Consider the following 21018-nt stretch of genomic DNA (forward strand, 5'->3'; position numbering starts at 1 on the left):
GACAAACGGCCCCAGAATCCGTGCTGGCACAAGGCAAACTTTTCAGGTGGTTTTCTCAACGTAATTGCATTTTAAGTCATCTATTTTCTACAACATATTTTAATAAAGAACAATGCAAATGCACCATGGAAGTGCACGTAAATCTCCCCAATGGCCGTTCAAGATTGTGGGAAATGCAATGCATATAGATTTAAAAGTCCCCATATCCTCCCAATGAATAAGAATGCAATGAATATAGTGTAATCCAAATCATCACAACATTATTGTGTTAACTGGGGTCAGCCTCCCCAGCCACAGACTGCACTCTTTTTTGCTTTCATTGGCATTAGGTCCTGCACACGCTGACTGAGGGACAGCGTTTTCCTAACTGACCACTGAATACCCAGAACAGAACACTTTACACAGCAACACCCCCCTCCCTCCTTTGCCGTAGACTGCACTTTAACTCCTTCACACCACAATTTCAACCACACTGGGCCCTAATATACCATCCAATGCACATCTTTAACTGCATTGTATATAATTTTTTTATAAATTTTCGCCAAGTGTATATTTTCTCAGATTTACATGTTTTACACACAAAAAAACAGAGACTGCATCGGTAGATTTTTAAATTGCCAACCCAACTTCTCTTTGATCTTAAAGTGTCCTGAAATATGACCTACATTTTGAAATGACTTACCTACACTCTAAACTTTATATTTCATTAGTAAAGTAACATTTTTGTCCATCTCACTCATGAATTTTAGGAGTGACAAGGTTAGATGATCAGATCTTCATCAACAGAAACCCAGGAGTACCATCAGTGGTTAAGTTTCATCCATTTAACACCTGCATTGCTGTAGCTGACAAAGACTCAATCTGGTAAGTACACTTTTTTAATTTAAAATGTAATTCTATAATGCTTTACAATTTTTCATTAGTCCAAAGCAGCTACTGTAAACAAGTTTTAGAGCTATAAATATTAGTACAAACAGTAGAAACAGGAAACTGTGATGTATAGTGCCATCCACTATTATTGACGCCCTTGGTAAATATGAGCAAAGAAGGCTGTAAAAATAAATAAAAAATACAAGTGTGGCAGTAATTGGGGAAAACGTATGGAAGAAACATTTTTTTTACAATGTGATATTCCCCCCACTTCAAATTGTTTTCCTTCAATGAAATGGTGGAATTTTGTAGATTTAATAAAATAAATAAAAGAAACAATGCAGATTTTTTTTACAGCCCTCTTTGCTCATATTTACCAAGGGTGCCAATAATAGTTGAGGGCACTGTACAGTATATAGAATACATTGAATTATTGTGTTATTTCATAAGATGAATCTTTTGAACATGTCTGCATCAATATTTAAGGCTAACTTGTTTTAAGCCAGATTTAAATCAATTTGATAACAACGTTTGTTTGGTTGAGATGATGGTTCCCTAATTTCTAGTGGTTGAAATGAATTGCTCTTACAGTTTTTGGGACTGGGAAAAAGGAGAGAGACTTGATTATTTCTACAATGGGAACCCCCGGTACACACGCATCACAGCTATGGAATACCTGAATGGGCATGACTCCTCTCTCCTCCTTACTGCTACTGGTCTGTTGCAAGCCCTGATTTGCTCTTTTCTTTGTCGATTTCTCTGCTGTTCCTGAACTTCCTGAGCTGTTCCACAATGTCAATGTCTTTTTGCAGATGATGGGGCATTGAGAATTTGGAAAAACTTTGCTGACCAGAAGAATCCCGAGATGGTTACAGCTTGGCAGGGGCTATCTGATATGCTGCCCACCACACGAGGTTTGCTTTCACAGGCACATATTCTGTGTCTATAACGTTTTGTCTGCATGCCGTGATGCTGAGAGTAGCAGTAGGTCTAGGTTAATTTAGGGTCTTCAAGTGAGCAGTTGTGTTTATATCCGTGGTTGTGATGTATTAACAACAAAAATATTTATTTATGCCACTAGCTTGTGGCTTATTTACACAAAATGTGATACACATACTTGTTCTTAGATTGTGTACAAGTATGTTTATTTTCACATTCAGATTTGAATCTTTCAGCTGCTGAAATATGATTTGTTATTGGCTGCCATGTTTGTTTATGTATTCTAGTAAAACTTAAGGATATTAGGTCATCCGTCATAAAAAAAATGTATACCAGCTTTCAGCTTCATCAAACATGGGATTTTTTAGTTATGATTTTTGTGAACTTCTGTTACAGCGGCCGAAAGTTAAATAGGTCGAAATTTTACACGTGTCCAAATAATCTCCTCATGTCTACCACATTTCAGATCTGTACCAGTATCATCTCCTATGATAGTCAGTGGTTCCCCAGGACAATTTGGCTTCCCTCATTAGAAAAAATATTCTGTATATACTAAAAAATTCACAACTTGATTCACAAAAATTCACAAGTTTACAACTTGAGGATTACTAAATGATCAACTATTCTTTAAATATAGCTGTAAGCAGTGACTGGAAGCAGTGCCACTGCTACATGGTGAAAAAGATGCAAATTGGTATTTCATAGTATGTTGTAAATGACACACTTCCAGCTGCGACCCAAATCTGTCCCGAAACTGTTGACTCCTGTTTTCGGAAGCCAATAACTTTGTAATTCGTTCACTTTTGGCTTTACAACTTACCAGACTGTCCACGAATTCATTCAGCGTGAGCCTCACAATAGATGGCTAGCAGTTTGCCCTGAGTGTTCATCGGTTGGACACTTGTTATTATGATGCATCATGGGATTGAATGAGTGCACTCAAAAATGTCCACTGTGAATTAGGACACCACTAAAAATGGATAAAGAAAACAGTCAGGGTTATAATACCATTTATTCTTTTTCTTCCAAGCTTCAGAATGGGAGTGAATTGATGATGAGATTTTGATGCTGAATCCATCGATCAAAACTTTGTGAAACTTCAAAATCGAATCCTCAATTCGTTCCAATTCCAAAGCTTGGAAGAAAACGTATAAATAGTATTATAACTCTGACTGTATTTGTCTGAAATTTGATAAGAAAGTCATATACACCTAGGATGCCTTGAGGGTAAGTGAAATATGGTGCCTCTGAAATATCCCTTTAACAGGAGTGTTACAAGCATAACAAAAGGTAATAAGCTAATGTCAGCAGTCTCACAATAAAGAAGTCGACAGGGTGACGGTGGCAAGGAACCAAACTACATTGATGCATAAATAGAGAAATAACCTTGTGCAAGACTATTCTCAACAGGCAGGGCCAATTCCTCTATGACACATTATAGCTGCAATTTGTAACTTTTGTTAAAGGTGCTGTGTGTAATTTTTAGCTACATCTAGCGGTGAGGTTGCGAATCGCAACCAACTGCTCAATTCACCCCTATCTTTCGAAGAACTACGGACTCCGAGAGGATTAGAGCAGTAGTTCACCTTCAAAATTCAAATTCTATCCTCATTTACTCACCCTCTTGTCATTTCAAACCTGTATGACTTTTGTTCTTCCGCCAAATTAATAAAAAGATACTTAAAAGAATGACAAGAGGGCGTGTAAAAGATTTTGAAGGTGAACTCAATCTTGACTCAAGGAGCTCAAATCAAAGTAATAGTCACTATTTTAAAAATAAAAGTAAAAAAGTATGCAATGAAAAAACTACTAGGGTAGCTAGTTACTTTGTATGTGATAATATAGGCGTACTATTCATAAAATGTATATTAACGCCAATATTTAATATTATATTTTAATCAAATATTTGTAACTATTATTATTTTAAATACAAAATAGACAAAAAACAAGTCAAATTTGCTGTACGTAGATAGAAATAACTCATTCTAAAGTAAGATGTAAGATCTTTATACACCTCTGAACACAGTTTATATTGCATTTCTGTCAATGGATCCTCTAAAAAACTACACACTGGTCCTTTAAAAAGTAAAGCGTATAATAATTTAAGTTATACTTTTATATTTGTTTAAAACTGTTTTTCCCTGTTTGACACAGGGAGCACATTTTGCCATTTTAATGATGAAAAATTTGGTTGATATTTGAAGCTTGGCTTTCAAATGACGAATTGTTATCAAATATGACACACAGATTCGTATGACAAAGGTTATTATAGAACATGTACATACTTCACGCGGGGAACCTTTTGTGGAATTTGCCACACACAAGACACTAGAGGTGTTGGTTGACGTTGACAGTGTGGATGTGTATTAGATGACCCTTCCCCACTTTACCTCAGGGATCCAGTTTAAGAATTTAAAGTGATTTAAATAGATCCTACAAATATGTAAAATGATGGAAGGATTTAACATGGTTTATCTGAAGGATTTGGGGAGATTTGGGCTAATTTGGAACTACAGAATACACTAATGCCAAGGCCTTTGGAAAGAGGTTGGGTTAATTATGTTCTACACGCCGGCGTCTTCTACTGGTCAGGCTTAGCTATGCTGCTGTGGCAAAGCAGTTGGATTTCAATCCTCATCAGACTTAAACATGAGGCGCTGTGGGTAGCTCATATCTTGAAGCACCTAGAGGGTCCTGGCAATTGAGAACACGCATATATGGCTTTGAAGTTGGGGCAGATCAATGTTTCCTCTCATGAGCTTGACCTTGTTGCTGACATTTGTTTTTGCCTTTCTGGACAGGAGTATGTGTCTGTTGAAAGTAAACTTTTAACCTTTCAGATGATGAGGAGGCTGCAACTTTTCTGTTGATATGAGAGGGAGCCCACTGAGTGTGGTCCATCCTTGCTTGTTTGCATGGAATTCATTTGCATAGTATAAAGTACAGAGAAAAACATTGCCTTTATGGTTTCATCTGTTCATAATTCACTTTCCAGTCATCAACATTTTTTGATTTCAGCATTTCCGGTTGTGACGATAGACCAACAGTACACTGTGACATTTTTTTATCCAATTAGAAGCAATTTCGCTTAAGAACAAAGTCGCTACAATGTTCCTATGACAACTTCAAGATCACACAGGAGTTGAGGAAGGCCGGAGAGGTTTTTATTGTGTTTGTGGCTTTCCCAGCAATGCTTGTGTGGTGGAGGAAAGCTGTGATGTTTCTAAACTCCCTCCACAATCCCAAAACACTGCACGACTGACAGACGCTCATCTACTGACACATTGAATCATTTTGAGAGAAACTGAAGATATACAGAAGAATCGGGTACATCTTGATTAATGTGGGGTACGGTTATATTATATATTTGTAGTAAGGTTCAATAAAAGGAAGGAAGGAGGCGGGAACCGGCGAACATTTAAACCACTTTAATAAAAATAAACAAACAAAAACACGGATGTAAAATGCACAAGAACATAAATACAAACTAAATACATGTCCGGGCCCAGTCCTCTCTCGTCAGCAGTCCCGTCACGCTCCCGATTTCCTCCTTGAGATATGCGGGACCAGTGTACGCACAGCTGATTCCAACTATCAATCACGCCACTGGCCCCGCCTCACGGCACTCGTCACAACTTCCTCACCACATACCCCCATCGTCCCTTACAGGCCAGGGGGTACCAGCGAGACTGTACCCACTCCCCCTTGGGGAGCCAGTCTTGGCGTCCACAGCGCCTGGGGCTATGCACCGACGAGACGAGAGAACGGAGACGGGAGCACCAGGAACTACAGGGACGAGAGAGAGGGGAGAGAGAAAAAAAAATTAGGCCGCGAGTGAGTGAGTGAGTGAGTGAGTGAGTGAGAAACACACCATTTACAAGCACCTTTTATTGTTACTGACTAGACAAATAACATAAAAGTTTTTCTGTAATTCGTTTTTTATGTCTGACAACAAGAACATTAAATAATAAATATAAACAACAATTGGGCATTCAGTTGTATTAAAATAGGCTACAGCCAGATCCGAGAGTAAACGCAAATACAGCGTGACGTACATACTAAACATGTGTTTACAATACTTTTGAGTAATGGATCTTTTAAAGAGTTTGCTACAAAAACCACTCACCGATTCACTTAAAACAACATAGTGATTTAACTTTGGAAAGAGCGTTTGTTGTGGAAAGCTATATGCCTTCTCCCCATACAATATTTTCCCTCTAACACTTTAACAAACAGAGGTTTCAAAGACTCACAATTTTTTTTAGTTTGAGGTTCCAAAGGTCTATTGCAAGAACCTCTAAAGTTACCTTTCGTTGGTTAAGAGCGCTGACTACCATGTTGAGCATTTGCATACTACATTTACATTAAGTCATTTAGCAGACGCTTTTATCCAAAGCGACTTACAAAGAGTTAGGGAGCAACAATCGATATGTCATACAGGAGCCATAATACATTAGATGCCAATACAATGTTTGTGGTTTCAACAAAAGCAAGACCACTACCTGTTGAGAGAAAGGGGTCGTTTTTTTTCTCTATTTGTCTGTCAGGTATTCACAGAAGAGTTGGGTTTTAAGTAGTTTTTTGAATGATGTGAGAGATGTGGTTGACCGGACAGAGTTTGGAAGAATGTTCCACCAGGAAGAAGTTGTGAAGCAGAATGAGCGGGAATGCGATCCAGTGATAGTCCTGTAGGCAAGCGTTGGTGACTTGAATCTGACACGGGCTTCGACCGGTAGCCAGTGGAGAGAGATGTAAAGGGGTGTCACATGAGCCCTTTTGGGCTGTTGGAAGACGAGGCGTGCTGCTGCGTTCTGAACCAACTGGAGCGGTTTGATAGCCTTTGAAGGAAGACCAGCAAGGAGAGCATTGCAGTAGTCCAACCTAGAGATTACCAGGGCTTGGACAAGGAGTTGTGCCGCATGGTCAGTGAGATAGGATCTCACCTTTCTAATGTTGAATAAGGCATATTGGCATGACCATGTTGTCTTTGCAATGTGATCATTGAAGGACAGCTGTTCATCAAATATGACTCTGAGGTTCCTGGCTGTTTTGGAAGGAGTGACTGTGGTATTGCCAAGATGGATGTTGAGATTGTGTTGCACCGTAGGTTGTGCCGGAAACGAGTAATTCTGTCTTGGCAGTGTTCAGCTGGAGGTGATGCCCTTTCATCCAAGCTGAGATGTCCTCAAGGCAAGCTGTAATGCGAGCTGCTACAGTGGCATCGTGCCTGTATAATGGGTCCCAAGGATGTCGTGTAGACTTGGCTGGCCGCAGTGCTTCTGTGACTGATAGCAGTGCAGTCTCAGTGGAGTGGTTCGTTTTGAAGCCAGACTGCTTGTCATCCAGTAGTTTGTTCTGGGATAGGTAGGAAGACACCTTGTTGAAGGCAGCCCTTTCAAGTGTTTTTTTGCAATAAATGGGAGGAGAGAGACACGTCTGTAACTGTCGAGAGTGGAGGGGTCCAATGAGGGTTTCTTCAGTAGAACTACTGAGCCAGTTTAGCAGCTTCAAGTTCAGCTGTTGCCTCACAATCCTTGATACCCAGGTCTCGAAGGGAAGAACACAGAGGAACTGTTTCAGGCATTTCTGTGGCATTGTGCTGTGTGATAGAACTGCACCTTTTAGAGTTGCCTTTTATTGTGGCCAGCCTAAGGCACACCTATGCAATAACCATGCTGTATAATCAGCATCTTGATATGCCGCACCTGTGAGGTGGATGGATTATCTCGGCAAAGGAAAAGTGCTCACTAACACAGATTTAGGCAGATTTGTGAACCATATTTGAGAGAAATAGGCCTTTTGTGGACTTAGAAAAAGGCTTAGATATTTGACTTCAGATCATGAAAAATGGGGGCAAAAACAAAATTGTTGTGTTCATACTTTTGGTCAGTGTAGTTGTGTATTGTACATGTTTTTATTGCACAGTAGAACCTTTAACTGTTCATTAGGTAGATGGCCGGAGGGAAGAAACTATTCCGGTGTCTGGTTGTTCTGGTGCTCAGTGCTCTGTTGCGCAGACCAGACGGCAGCACTTCAAAGAGAAAGTGTGCTGGTGTGAGGGGCCCAGAGTGGTTTTGCAAGTTATTTTACTCACTCTGGATGAGCACAGTTCTTGGAGACTGGGGATGGCTGTGCCAGTGATTCGCTCAGCAGTCCGGACTATCTGTTGTAGTCTTCGGAGGTTAGACAATTTTGGAAGTGCAGAGGACGGATTCAATGACAGCTGAGTGGAACTGTAAGAGCAGCTCCTGTGGCAGGTTGAACTTCCTAAGTTGGCGAATGAAGTACAGCCTCTGCTGGGTCTTTTTGACAATAGAGTCAATGTGAATGTCCGACTTCAGATCCTGTGAGATGGCGGTGCCCAGGAACTCGAATGACTACTGGTTTTGTTTCTTGATTCCTTAAAGCGATTGGGAAACATACAGTTTCTGCCAACCTCAAATTAATCTTGAGTACCTAACCTAGAGTAGTATTGCATACTTCATATCTTTGAAGAGTCTTTTGTTTATCACATTTATGAAAGACAAAAACAGCTGCACGATTATCTCCGAAAACACTAAATCTCCTGAACGCATGCAGTGGGTAGAACTAAAGATAGCATACAATTCGTCATTGTTTTATTCTTGCATATCTATTAATCTACTTGAAGTTTGTGTTGTTTACCTTGTTCGTGTTAGTTTCACTTAACGTGTATGGTTCATGACAGGCATCTACTAGCGCTGAGGCTGCTTCATCTATCAGTTTCAAACGATCTCCAAACCCAGCGACATACACTGTTTTTATAAGATTCCTCACCGAAGTGCAGTGAACAAACAATCTGAACATGCAAATTTCTCACGGATCTATTTTGCCTCCATTTCTGCTTTAAGAAATAAAGCAGTCCTCTTCCACTCATATATATTATGAGTGCATTTCTTTAAAATTACTGCAAATTAGTGATGAACTGATAGAAAATGCATTTAAAACACATTCGTATTTTTAGAGAAATGTTGTTAATATTGTATCTGATATCATCCACCAGCGACCCACTCGCAATTAATCTGAATGTATTTTTTTATTACCCGACCCACCCGACCTGCGCATCAATATATATATATATATACATACAGTGGTGCGGAAAAGTATTTGCCCCCTTCCTGAATATTTTTTTGAATATATGTCATGCTTAAATTATCCAGATAATCAAAAAAATTTGCCTTCCAAATTTACCCGAATAGCACGACGATGACTTTTTACTCAAATGTTATATGACCGTAAATGTTATATGACCGTACCTGTCAGGATTTGAGACCCGTGATCGGGAACCGGACAAAAGATCACTGTGATCGCGGGTCTCATGTTATGAGAGTGTCCATGATAAATAATCAAACGGGTGACTCCCGGTAACTTGTGGATATCACCCAGCACCCGAAATAATACCAAAACTCTTCATATAATAATTTGCATTTTTCGCAAACGGTGGATAAAACATTTAAAAATAATATATATGAGCCCACCCAAACACAGAGATCCCGATTCGCACAGGCTTAAGATCACAGACAACCTCTGCAATTAATACAAACGACTAGAGGTCCCCAGGTAATACTAATCTTGTGCGAATAGTGCTCAGGTCACATCAGGTGATCTCTAACAAAGCAATAGTGACGCATAGTACAAACAAATTTTTTACTGACATACGATTGCTGAACCATTCCTATCGGATCCAATATTGACGACACTGAATTTGTGGAATGACTAAAAATAAAAAGCAGTGTCGACATGTGCCTTGTTCACAAAGGAATACTCAGAGAAATGAAACGAACAAGCGCTCCATGTTTTTCCCACATGAGCTGGACCGTCTTTAAAAATAAACTATAACCCTGCATTACTAATGTCTGAATCCGAAGGAAAGTTATGCAATGATTGTATTCTTCCACAACCAGGGAAGGCACAATATTTACCAGTGGGCGGGGCTAGAGAAGTAGTCGTTGATATTTTTCTGTTAAGGCGATGTTCAACCTATATATGATAGGTGCATTCCAGAACCTTGCGTTCACTGGGCCTGGTGTCAATAACAGATGTACTCTCAGTAAAAACGGCATTTTCAGTTCTAACACTTAAATGATGTTCGCGTGAATACCATTCCCTTTTATATAACAAAAGCTCGGATTAAAATTGTGATTTTAATTCATGCCTCCTTTAAAATTTGCGCGATGATCTTGATAATTTAAGCATGACAAATATGTAAAAAGTAAAAATCAGGAAGGGGGTAAATACTTTTTCACATCACTGTAACTACTATGCTAAATCAATATGATGTAGATATTATAAAATTCAAAATTTTGCCATGGCTTTTAGTTCATTCTTAAATCATTTTAAAAAAAATTTGTTCATACATTTATTTATAACTTTATTGGGAAGCGTTCTTTCAAAGATATCATAATAATTCCTTGACTGGGAACTTGTGTTATAGCATGGGTTTCTGTCTGTCTGTGCATGCTAATATGGTGGTGTCCTCTGGCTGATAAACTGATAGGCCTTGCTGATTGTCCCCCTTTGGTCTTCCACTCTCTTAATATTTTTTCACAGGTTTGGCCAGACGTGTCTCAATCTATATTGACAGAAGCAAGCAGGGTGGTGAGTGCTTCTCTTTCTGTCTCCATCTTCACCTCCACTTCCTATTTGTGTTTGGGGGTTTCCTGGTAAACCCTACAGTAGGGGATCAAATGTTCTTACAAAGGTAGTAATACCAGTAATTATTTTACCTTGTTGGGACATTTTTGTTCCCCATGAGTAAAACGGCATAAAGCAAACTAAACACATAACTAAATGGTGTTTTTTTATGTAAAGTTTGTGAGGGTTAGGCAAACTTGGTTTATTTATGATGCTAACACCTGTGGTGTGGTGGCTGGTGCAAAAATGTTTTGGGGGTGGCAGGCACAACTTAAAAATGACACCATCAGTATTGCAGGACTGAATGTAATTGTTGAATAGCCATTTGACTGGTGATATACTATTTTATCACCACTGCTAAAATGATACTTTTGAGCGTCATAGCATGAAACAGGGATGTACATTTTAGCTTCAACCCTATTTAAACACACCTGAAGCAGGTAATCAAGACTGTTAGGACAACTAGAAAATCACAAGGCTGGTTTGTTGGTGCTGGTTCTGTGGCCGTTTCTCAATATGCGTTCTTTAGCGGTCTCGTGACCTCGTTTTTTCGCTCTACGGCAATAACCGTCAAAGTGCGGTTCCAATACTGAGAACAAAAAAACACAGAACACATGAACGTACCCGGATGTATTCTTAATATCAAGGATGCATTGAACGCAGACTTGCGCGTTCCGAACACGCTTGAAGTCCCAAAAGTCATTACAGCGCTTGCTTTCAAGTGCGTTCTTCTGAGGCTGCCTCGCAAGACCAGTCTCATAGAGAACTCAAGTCTGTTCTTTGCGTTATTAAAATTTAGAAATGGCCAGTGACTCTAAAGGACCAGAAATGACCATCCCTGGCACGTAATGGTTTCAAAACCTACCACAGTAAATATGTGAGTACTTACTATAAAATACTAAAGTATAGTACTGTAACACTCAGTTTCTCATACGGTTGCACTTTAATAAAAAAAAAAAACAATGAAATGCATTACTTACATACCACACAGCATACAACGTAATCATCTTTATTATTATAATCATTTTCAGGATTATAATGGATTCCATCTGCTTTGTGATGCTTACAGTCCAAACAAAATCGTCCCCTCCATCACTTTATTGCTGCTGTGGATTTGTAAATCGTCTCGATATGATCTAAATTCAGAGTGAAAGAAGATTCTATTTTATTGTCACAAAATGCCTGAAACCTGGTGGGTCTATGTTAACTTCTCTGCACAATTTAAACTAATGTATAATGACGAAAGCATTTTAGGGCTTGTCCTCCAGTAAGCCATAGAGATTAAATAACAGTGCTTTAATTTTGGAAGAAAAAGCCTGAGAGAAGACTCAAAATCGTCTCAAAAAGAGACAGAACTCTACAGAATGTGACTTAAAACTGTTTGGATGCAGAACAAACCGTTAAAAATGGTGTCAGCTAGCATAATACTATGGTTGAATGTGACTTCATCCTGATGGACCAGCTGATCCAGGCCAACACAATTGTGACCCTGGACCAGAAACCAGTCTTAATTAGCACAGGAATTTTCGTGGCAATAGTCAACAAAACGTTGTATTGGTTAAAATTATCGATTTTTTTTTTATAACAAAAATTATTAGGATATAAAGAAGAGCTCATGTTCCATAAAGATATTTTGCAAATTTCCTACCGTAAATATATCAACTTTATTTTGTGCGTGGATACAGCAATATTGTTATCAAAGATGACCAGAAACACACCTACAAACTTCACTTGCTGCTGCCCGCTATTTGGGAATAACCCACTCAAGTTTGGTTTCTATCTAAAGCTTAGAATTTCTGCTTTCGTGCTACTTTTCATAACATCATTATAGCTGAAAGCCAATTGAAAGCTTTAAAACATACCTGTTTCTTCGTAGCAACAGCCTGCTACATTGTCTCTGATTTACAAATTCAAAGGTGATATTGAGATTTAAAATGTTCATCAATGGAAAGCTTATTTATTCAGCTTTCAGATGATGTATAAATCAAAATTTTGATCAATTGACCCATAATACCCATAAGGTTTTGTTGTCCGGGGTCACAATTTAAAATTATTCTACCAGGTTTAACATGTTGCTAACACGTTATAGCATTGAGGTAGCATATTCTACCATTAATATAACAAATTTTAGCATGATGCGGTTGCTAGAGTGTTGCCATCCGGTTACTATGGTACTAGTGGGTGTTTGCTAGCCTGTTGTTATGTGGTTGCTAGGGTATTGATATTCGGTTGCTAGCGCGTGTAACATGTTGGAAGTCCTGTTTGCTAAATGAGTCAAAAGAGCTAACACCCATGTCTCAGTGATGTTCTGATGTAGCGATATACTGTAGGTCGTCCTAATCAGTACTAGGGGGTGGTTGCTAGCATGTTGTTTTGCGGTAGATAGAGTGTTGCTATTCGGTTGCCAGCATTTGTAACATGTTGGAAGTCCTGTTTGCTAAATGAATCAAAAGAGCTAACCCCAATGTTAGTACTCTGTTTGGTTGCGGGGTAGCTTGGTAGCTTCCAGTGATGATACTCCAAAGGCTGCTTTCCAGTATGAACGATATAAACCAGGAATAGGCACCTGACACACCTTAAGTTTTTTTTCCATTGTGGGAGCTAAAATCTACAGGACAGCGTCACACCAGGACCGACATTGCCTACCCCTGATATAAACCAAACCCAACGCCTCTCTGAAATTCGGATTTGAAGATATCCTTTACTGAGTTTGATTTTCAAGGGTGTGGCTTCATGAAGATCGTGGGAGATGGATTGGTTGCTTGAGTAAAATGAGCCCATCCTCTTGTCTCTATGACACTGTGCAGCAAAGATAGCCATCTGGAGCCGTGGTTTAAAAGTCCCGTCCATATTCCCCAATGGCTCGATCATTAATGAAGAAATGTTATCATGCCCCTTTTTTCAACCTCTTATAACTAACTAAAACCATACTTATTCGAAAAACAAACACATTACATGTTACATTAGTGTGATAAGAACATGACAAAAACCATCTTTGGCTAGAATGTATGGATGCATGGATTTTTTTAGTTTGCTGTATAGTATTTAGTCTTGTTTTATATGGAGAGAGCAGGGTTTATGACCTATACTGCAGCCAGCGACCAGTGGGTGATCAAATTGCATATGTGCGCGCCATGCCTGGTGGTAACTCACACATTCCCACACAAGATCCTCGCTCTGAGTTATGACCCATTAAAGTTATGTCTATGGGATTTTTGCCACTCGATCACTTATATATAGCCCACTTCTTCAGACCAGTTCGCGAAAAGTTTGATGGTTTTAGCTTCAAAGCTCTAGGATGTGTTAAATATAGAAATTCACAAGAAGTTTAAAATCTCAGACGAAGTTTAAATAGTAGACCAGTATGTCAAGCCAACATTATAAACCTTGATTTAATCTAGATTTAAACCTAATCCATGTTGGTGCAATCCACCCTAAAATAATTAAGGTTATGATAAAAATGATGTGTCGAGTGACCCTATAGGCTTGACTGGGTGTGTAAATATATACGTAGATTTGTTTAGAAGTTTAGATCAACAGATGCGTTTGTTTACATCTTCCGAAAGGGTCTATAGAGTTAGAGTTGAGAGATATTAATACCTATAATACCTGTTTTTGCAAGATTGTGAATATTTAAAACATTGAAATGTTTGTATTTAAATGCAAGACAATGTTTTAGTCAGATTATTTTAATATGTAAGGGCAGCTGGGGAAAGTAGTTGTAGTGTAAATTCTGTTTGTGCTATCTATATTTTTAAGGTGCAGGTATGGTAGTGGACTGGGAGCAAGAGACTGGTCTGTTGATGACATCAGGTGACGTGCGAGTCATTCGGATCTGGGACACAGAACGAGAGATGAAAGTGCAGGTAATGTTGCGGTACAACAACTGTGAGAAGCTATTTGTAATTTCTGACACTATGCATGTGCAGTGTGGCCAGGACACAGTATCTCGGCGACATTCCTTAGTTAACATTGGTGTCTAAGAAACGAACGAGAACATATCACTGCCAAATTCCTGAGATGTGATTATATTATTTTGCTTCAGAGCAGAACTGAAATTGTACATCAGTTTGACAGTGTTTTAGCATGTTCCCTTTTATCAGTGCAGGCGCACAAATCCTCTTATATTTTTAGAGCCAATCCTGTGTTATTGTGTAAAAAAATGACATTTAAAAAGCATCAAAGTATTCAAATCTTAGTTGTTTCCTAAATTCTTAATATAATGTATTGAAATACATCGTAATATTTTTAATATTAGTAAGCTTAATATATATAAAATCATAATTTACTAATCATTATACATCAAATTGGTTGGTTGCTGTCCCAAACCATAACCCCTAAATTTCAATTTGTGAAAATGATATTTAAATATTTTTTGCATTTTAAAAATAGATTTGATTGTTTTTTTAATACAATTATTTTTAAATGATTAATTGTCCGCATTTTAGTATCGCTACCGAGACAGTGTATGTTTTAGTCCATTGACCGAGACAGATTTTTGGCACACCCTTACAATTTTGTTCTGGAGTCATTCCTGTGTCCTGCTCTCTCTCATAGCTACATGGTGAGTAGATTGGTCTTATCATTTTGAGGTAAATGTGTAAAAAAGTCTCAAAATATGTGTAACCTCAAGGAACGACACCACCAAACTTATTTTTTCTGCACTTTTGCCAACTTATTTGGGTGTTAATCCATAATTTTTTTTTTTTTTTGTGCACATCTGTTCAGAACTGTGCTTGCTGCAAATGTGATTATTAGCATCTTTAAGCTAGGCTCAAAAGTATACAAAAATTTCACTACCAAAACGGTAACAACCAAAACGCATCGCATGGTGTCACTGTTTCAGTAGTGCCAAAAAGGAACACTTTATGCTTCGTTTGAAAAAAAAAATCCAGTACAGTTATGCAAATCATTAGTATTTCATTATAAGTATGTTTTTGTAGAGATGTAGCATGGGAGCTGTAGGTGTTCCTATCAGATATTTACTCTCAGATGGGCTTCTGTTATATGTGCTGCCTGCATATGTTTAACTTAGTTAGTTATTTGTATTAACACAAAATGTTCAAAATTTGATTCAGCTGTGCAAATTAAATATTGTGATCACTACTAAAACATAACCAACACTGCTGAAATTGTGTCCGTCACGACCAAAACATGGGATGTTTTGTGAAAAATCTAATCAATTATAAACTGAGATCTTATGATGGCGTTTAGTTTAATGTATATAAAAACTAATGAATCCTTAACTTTGAAATCAATATGATAAACGTTATGCCTTTTACAGAGAAAGATTGGATTCAAAATACAACAAATCTCATAAACTACACTTTAAATATTGTTAAAATTTTAACAGTTTTTGATTTACCTGTGAAAACATTAAAATATATATTTACAAGGTAGATTTAAACAAAATCTTAATAGAATTCATTTTATATTATTGTTTCGGTAGTGAATAGATTTTGGGAGAGGAAGAACATTCCAAAACATTCTCAAATTACAATATGAAAATTAACTGCACAAGTTTTAGAAATGTGTTCCTTTGATATTAAACGATTTGCATAAAAAATTTTTTCAAGATGTTTCCAACTCTGACTGCACAAATTCTGTGGAATGGCCCAAATATATTTAGTTTATTATAATATTAAGTTATTATAATATTATTATTGTAATATTTTGTTACGTTTACATTAAGTCATATAGCAGATGCTTTTATACACAGTGATTTACAAAGGAGGCATAACAATGAAAGCAATACATGCAACAAAAGGTCAGCAGTGCATAAGTGCAGTACAGAACTGGTCTCAGTTAGCTTTAAAAAGTGCACAAAGCTATAAAAACACATACATATACCCACAGACACTACACAAATGTACATACATAATATTTTTTTGTTAATATTATGTTTTAGTAAAGCCTCCAATACCCTTTTTAAATGTTGACATCGGTGTATGCATTACAGGACATCCCAACAGGAGCGGACAGCTGTGTAACCAGTTTGTCGTGTGATCCTCAACGGTCACTTGTTGCAGCAGGTTTTGGAGACGGATCAGTACGGGTTTATGACCGCAGAATGGGACCCAATGAATGGTATTAGATCCAGTTCAATCACTGCAGATCGTAGTTGACATAATTTAGCTTTTCTTCACCCTTAGGGAAATTCAAATGAGCACTATGTCATATTACAGAATCATTTGTGATGCATTGTCACATGACTGGTTCATTTTTGTCATAGAGGTCCGTTGGAATAAATGACTTCCTTTCTTCAGTTGAACACAAATGTTAGAAAAAAATTAGAAATTTTTAGTTTATGACGTTTTTTTATATTTGCATGTGTGCAGCCATATTTGCAATGTACACATGTAAGCTGATTAAATTAAAAGATTAAAACAGATAAAACGTTTTCTTTCCCAAAATGATACCCCAGAGGAAAGCTAGAAGTAAACTAAAATGTACAGCATTTTAATTCTTAAATATTAACAGAACATTTATTTTACAGCCGGGTTATGACATACAGAGAACATGGTGCATGGGTGGTAAAGACACATCTGCAGAAGGAGCCAGAAGGACATATTATTAGTGTCAGGTAAGGTATTTTCTATTCTTCATGTATGCAACGATTGTCACAAAAACACACGCACAGATCAAAATCCTTGATCAGCAGATAAATGGCCTAAACCAAGATCCTGTCTATACTAGTGGGTTTTCAGTTGAAAACAGAGTTTTCGTTTTCAAAACGCTCTTCGTCCACACTGGCGTTTTTAAGAGTTAACCATTCACAGTAGCCAATGATGTATTAGTTTTTTTTGTATGGCAAAAATATTTCCTTTCTTATCACTGTGGAAAGAGACTTAAAATACAAGTCAAGAGGTTGCAGTGCGCATGCCACCATCGACCCATGTGGATTAAACTTAAATCTGAGCGTAAAGAATTTAACATAACTCTTCCTTTATCAATGTACGTTTGTTTTCCTCTCGTAGTGTGAATGGAGATGTTCGGTTCTTTGACCCACGGATGCCAGAAGCAATCAACATCTTGCAGACAGTGAAAGGACTGACTGCCCTAGACATTCATCCACAGGCTACCTTGTTTGCTTGGTGAGAGATACTCATGCACTTCATGATTGTTTTGTGTTGTGCAAAATATTGTTGTTTAGAACGCAAAATGAACAAAGAAACACCACACTATTTAATAGAAACGTTAAAATGAAAAGTTTTTTTTCTAACACTATAATAAATATTCTCCCTCTCTGTTTCTGTTCATCAGTGGTTCTATGAATCAATTTATAGCTGTGTATAACTCCAATGGGGATGTTATCAGCAACATTAAATACTATGACGGTTTCATGGGACAGAGAATTGGAGCCATCAGCTGTCTGGCCTTCCACCCTTATTGGGTAAGATAAATCACTGGTCCAAGACATGTCAAACACATGAGATGTTATACAGTCATTGGGTCAGAGCAAATGTATAATCCAAACATCAACAACATCGCATTCGTGTTTGCAGTGTATATTTTTATGTTGAATAGATTCTTACGGTTTCTTTTTCTCTACCTTCATAGCCTCATCTGGCAGTGGGCAGTAATGACTACTATATGTCCATCTACTCAGCAGAAAAGAGACTCAGATAACATCATGACATCTTCCTGAAAGCCCTGCTCACATACCTGGCGTATTCTTCCTGACTTCTGGCATATTCAGCAACCACCATGTAGATGTAAAGAAGGCTGCTGGAACCATATATGATGAATATAGTATTATTATTGTTATCATCATAATTCTGATTTTAGTTGTTGATTGTACATTTTTTAATTGCCTAAGAGGATCTGAAATCAAAACATTACGCTTTATCAAAGCTGGACTATGAGTTTGTATGGGATTGTGAAGCTTCAAACACCTGGAGAAGAGAGTAACCTGAAGGAAGGATGACAAATTTGCAGAAGCTCCCAGAGTTTTTGGGGTTTTCACAAAGGTGTCTGACTATAAAAGGACGTATCTGCCCTACACCTATCTCTGCTGTGTAATACAGTAGAATGTATAGTTAAGAAACCATAGCCTTTAAATTGGAAGATTGCTGTGTGTGTATGTTTGTGAAGGACGCTATGGCTAGCTAACAGATGCACTGTTATTTCTGCCAATCACAACCTCCATTCACACATCATTTCCTGTGTACATGGTGCCAAACCCTCTCTCTGTTAACTTAACAATGCAACTAAGCTGTGAGGGAAAAAAAGAGGATGAAAAAGAACATATCTCTAGCCACCTATCTGAAAAATTGCTAGAGACTTTTTAAAAGTTGAAACTGAGAATGTTACACGATTTGCTTTCGCATTGCCTCCCATATTATCTGTTAATGTGCCAACTCCTTGCCGTCATGATCATGTTCATTTCCTCTCTCCCCTTCAACTGAGCAAACTACTACTTCTAGAGCTTCTTCTTAATCGTCGTATCTTCTTATGACAGTATGTTATTTTTTTCAAATAATTCCTCAAGTGGCTTAAGTTAACAATGTGCTCAAATGGTTTAATATCAGTTCTTTCAGGTAATCAATGCTGACATGTAATGAACAAATGTAGGTCTCCTGGTTACCCAATGAATGAAGCAGTACACAATTAACTTAATGATTCAGTGTTAAAGTATTGTTTTACAAATATGTACACACTGAGTCAGCTTCTGTGTGTACATATTGTGTACATAGACTGTGTCTGTGCTGCTGGTTTTGCTATAAATTAACTTGACAATAGACTTTGGATAATTGAGTTTTATTGTGGTTCACAATGATTTGAGCTGCATCCTACAACAATGCACAATAGCAATAGATTGTCACATTCACGTTAGGCATAAAAATGTTTATTTCAAACTCACAGCAACCATATTCATAGATGAAAAGGTTTGGATTATTTTTTTCTACCTTTCAAGAATCTGGTTCCAGAAATATACAATTATAAATATATATAAATAAATATATGTGTATTTACATGATTATATTTGTAACCAGTTTAATGGGGTGATCTAATTCTGTGTTTTATTTATAACTGGCTTCATTTTTACTTTTGAATCTTTTATCTGCTCCATTTTTTTATTTGGATTAATCTTGAAAGGAAAGAGTTTGTGTTTCAAACAAAAGGAGAATTTTGTTTAGAATTAAAACAATCAGGTGTTGTATGTGGCTGTAGAACCCTTTTACGATGGTTTAAAATACAAGAGAGGAAAGCAATTAAATAAACTAAATGAATGAATTAAAACTTTCCTCATCTTTGTTTTTGTTTCTCTCATTAGGAATTATACTTATTATTCTATAATACTGTATTATACTTGAAATGCTGGTGTGTTTTATTTGTATTTATTTGCACACTAGAGTGTTTGATGACATTTAAACAGAATGTTTAGATGGTGTGAAACGTATGATAAATGCGATTAAGTTGAAGAAATCGACATGAAGCAGCCCACACTAAAAATACTGGTTATACATTTACTATAGTAAACTGTCGAATGCTGTAATATATTACAGTATTAAATACATTTATTTATTGTACACAACAGCATTTTGTAGAAATATATAGTTATTTGGATAAACTGCTCTAAATAGTGTTGTATACTTAATATAAATGTTCAATAGTGTAGTTTTTTGTTTGCTTTAGTAAATACAAAAGTATTCTTCACTTTCCCAAGGGATCTGCCATGCGACATATTTTAAAACTACAGCAATGTCTGAAAAAATGAAATGTTTCATTGGGAGCTTCATCATTGCAAGGTGGGTCGCCACACCCCAAAATTTCATTTCGATTCATTCATTAATGTGTATGTAATATGTAAACTTTTAAACAGGTATTTTGTTTTTAGGCCACAGCAGTGTAAGTTCTCCTCGACTCCTCCTGAGAGAGCCGGAGGTGTAATGTTACATTGCGACAATAATATGACAATATTATGTTGATTATGAACTGTACAGACGGTTGTTACCTCAGAATAAACCCCAACAGGATGATCACTCTGAAGGCGTTTATTTTGAGACATCAACCAGCATTTCATGGCTACTTACCACAGGACTAAATTATGGGAAATTGGAAAAAGCAGACATCATTTGTAACTATGAAGAGTTTGGTCACAAAATGAGAATCATGCATGTTTTTTTATGATTTTATAATTTTTTGAGTTATGACTTAAATCAAAACAAACCAACTACAGTTTGTTTGATATAAATTGGAATACAGAATAAAAAAACATGATTTTAGAATTGTTTTACTTAATTTTGGAACCAGACTCTTCATATAATCTTATATGCTATAAATAAGGAACAATGTTTTCACTTTTAGCTGCTGATATAGGAAAAACATACCTTGTCGTGACTGACAACTCAGAATCAAGTAATGCAAAGAAATAATAAAAGTAATGTTTTTTCTATGGTATGATACTATGGTAGTCAATGGTGCCCCAGAACTGAAAATCACTAACATTATTTGAAATATCGTCCTTTATGTTTTTTATACAGTTTCTTTATAACTTGATGGTAAATGACAGAATTTTCATTTTTGGGTGAAATCCAACCTGAATGATGACAA

At 37.2% G+C, this 21018-nt stretch overlaps 1 protein-coding gene across 4 annotated transcripts in view; it reads left to right on the forward strand.

The window, feature by feature from the left end:
- The window catches only part of rptor (regulatory associated protein of MTOR, complex 1), a 69032-nt gene extending 49334 nt beyond the window's left edge, over positions 1 to 19698 (forward strand). For 2 of the 4 annotated variants that reach the window (XM_056750030.1, XM_056750031.1), the window contains exons 27-36: positions 750 to 864; positions 1462 to 1586; positions 1683 to 1784; positions 10378 to 10425; positions 14221 to 14327; positions 16421 to 16548; positions 16958 to 17044; positions 17439 to 17555; positions 17725 to 17854; positions 18022 to 19698. In XM_056750030.1, the coding sequence (XP_056606008.1) occupies positions 750 to 864; positions 1462 to 1586; positions 1683 to 1784; positions 10378 to 10425; positions 14221 to 14327; positions 16421 to 16548; positions 16958 to 17044; positions 17439 to 17555; positions 17725 to 17854; positions 18022 to 18090 (1028 nt within the window). In that variant the 3' untranslated portion in view covers positions 18091 to 19698. The remainder of the gene's footprint in view (positions 1 to 749; positions 865 to 1461; positions 1587 to 1682; positions 1785 to 10377; positions 10426 to 14220; positions 14328 to 16420; positions 16549 to 16957; positions 17045 to 17438; positions 17556 to 17724; positions 17855 to 18021) is intronic. The other 2 variants (XM_056750032.1, XM_056750033.1) reach the window with 1 other exon arrangement.
- Positions 19699 to 21018: the final 1320 nt, after the last annotated feature.

Source organism: Triplophysa dalaica, chromosome 6 (assembly GCF_015846415.1).
Source record: "Triplophysa dalaica isolate WHDGS20190420 chromosome 6, ASM1584641v1, whole genome shotgun sequence".
In the NCBI taxonomy this organism is placed as follows: Eukaryota; Metazoa; Chordata; class Actinopteri; order Cypriniformes; family Nemacheilidae; genus Triplophysa; species Triplophysa dalaica.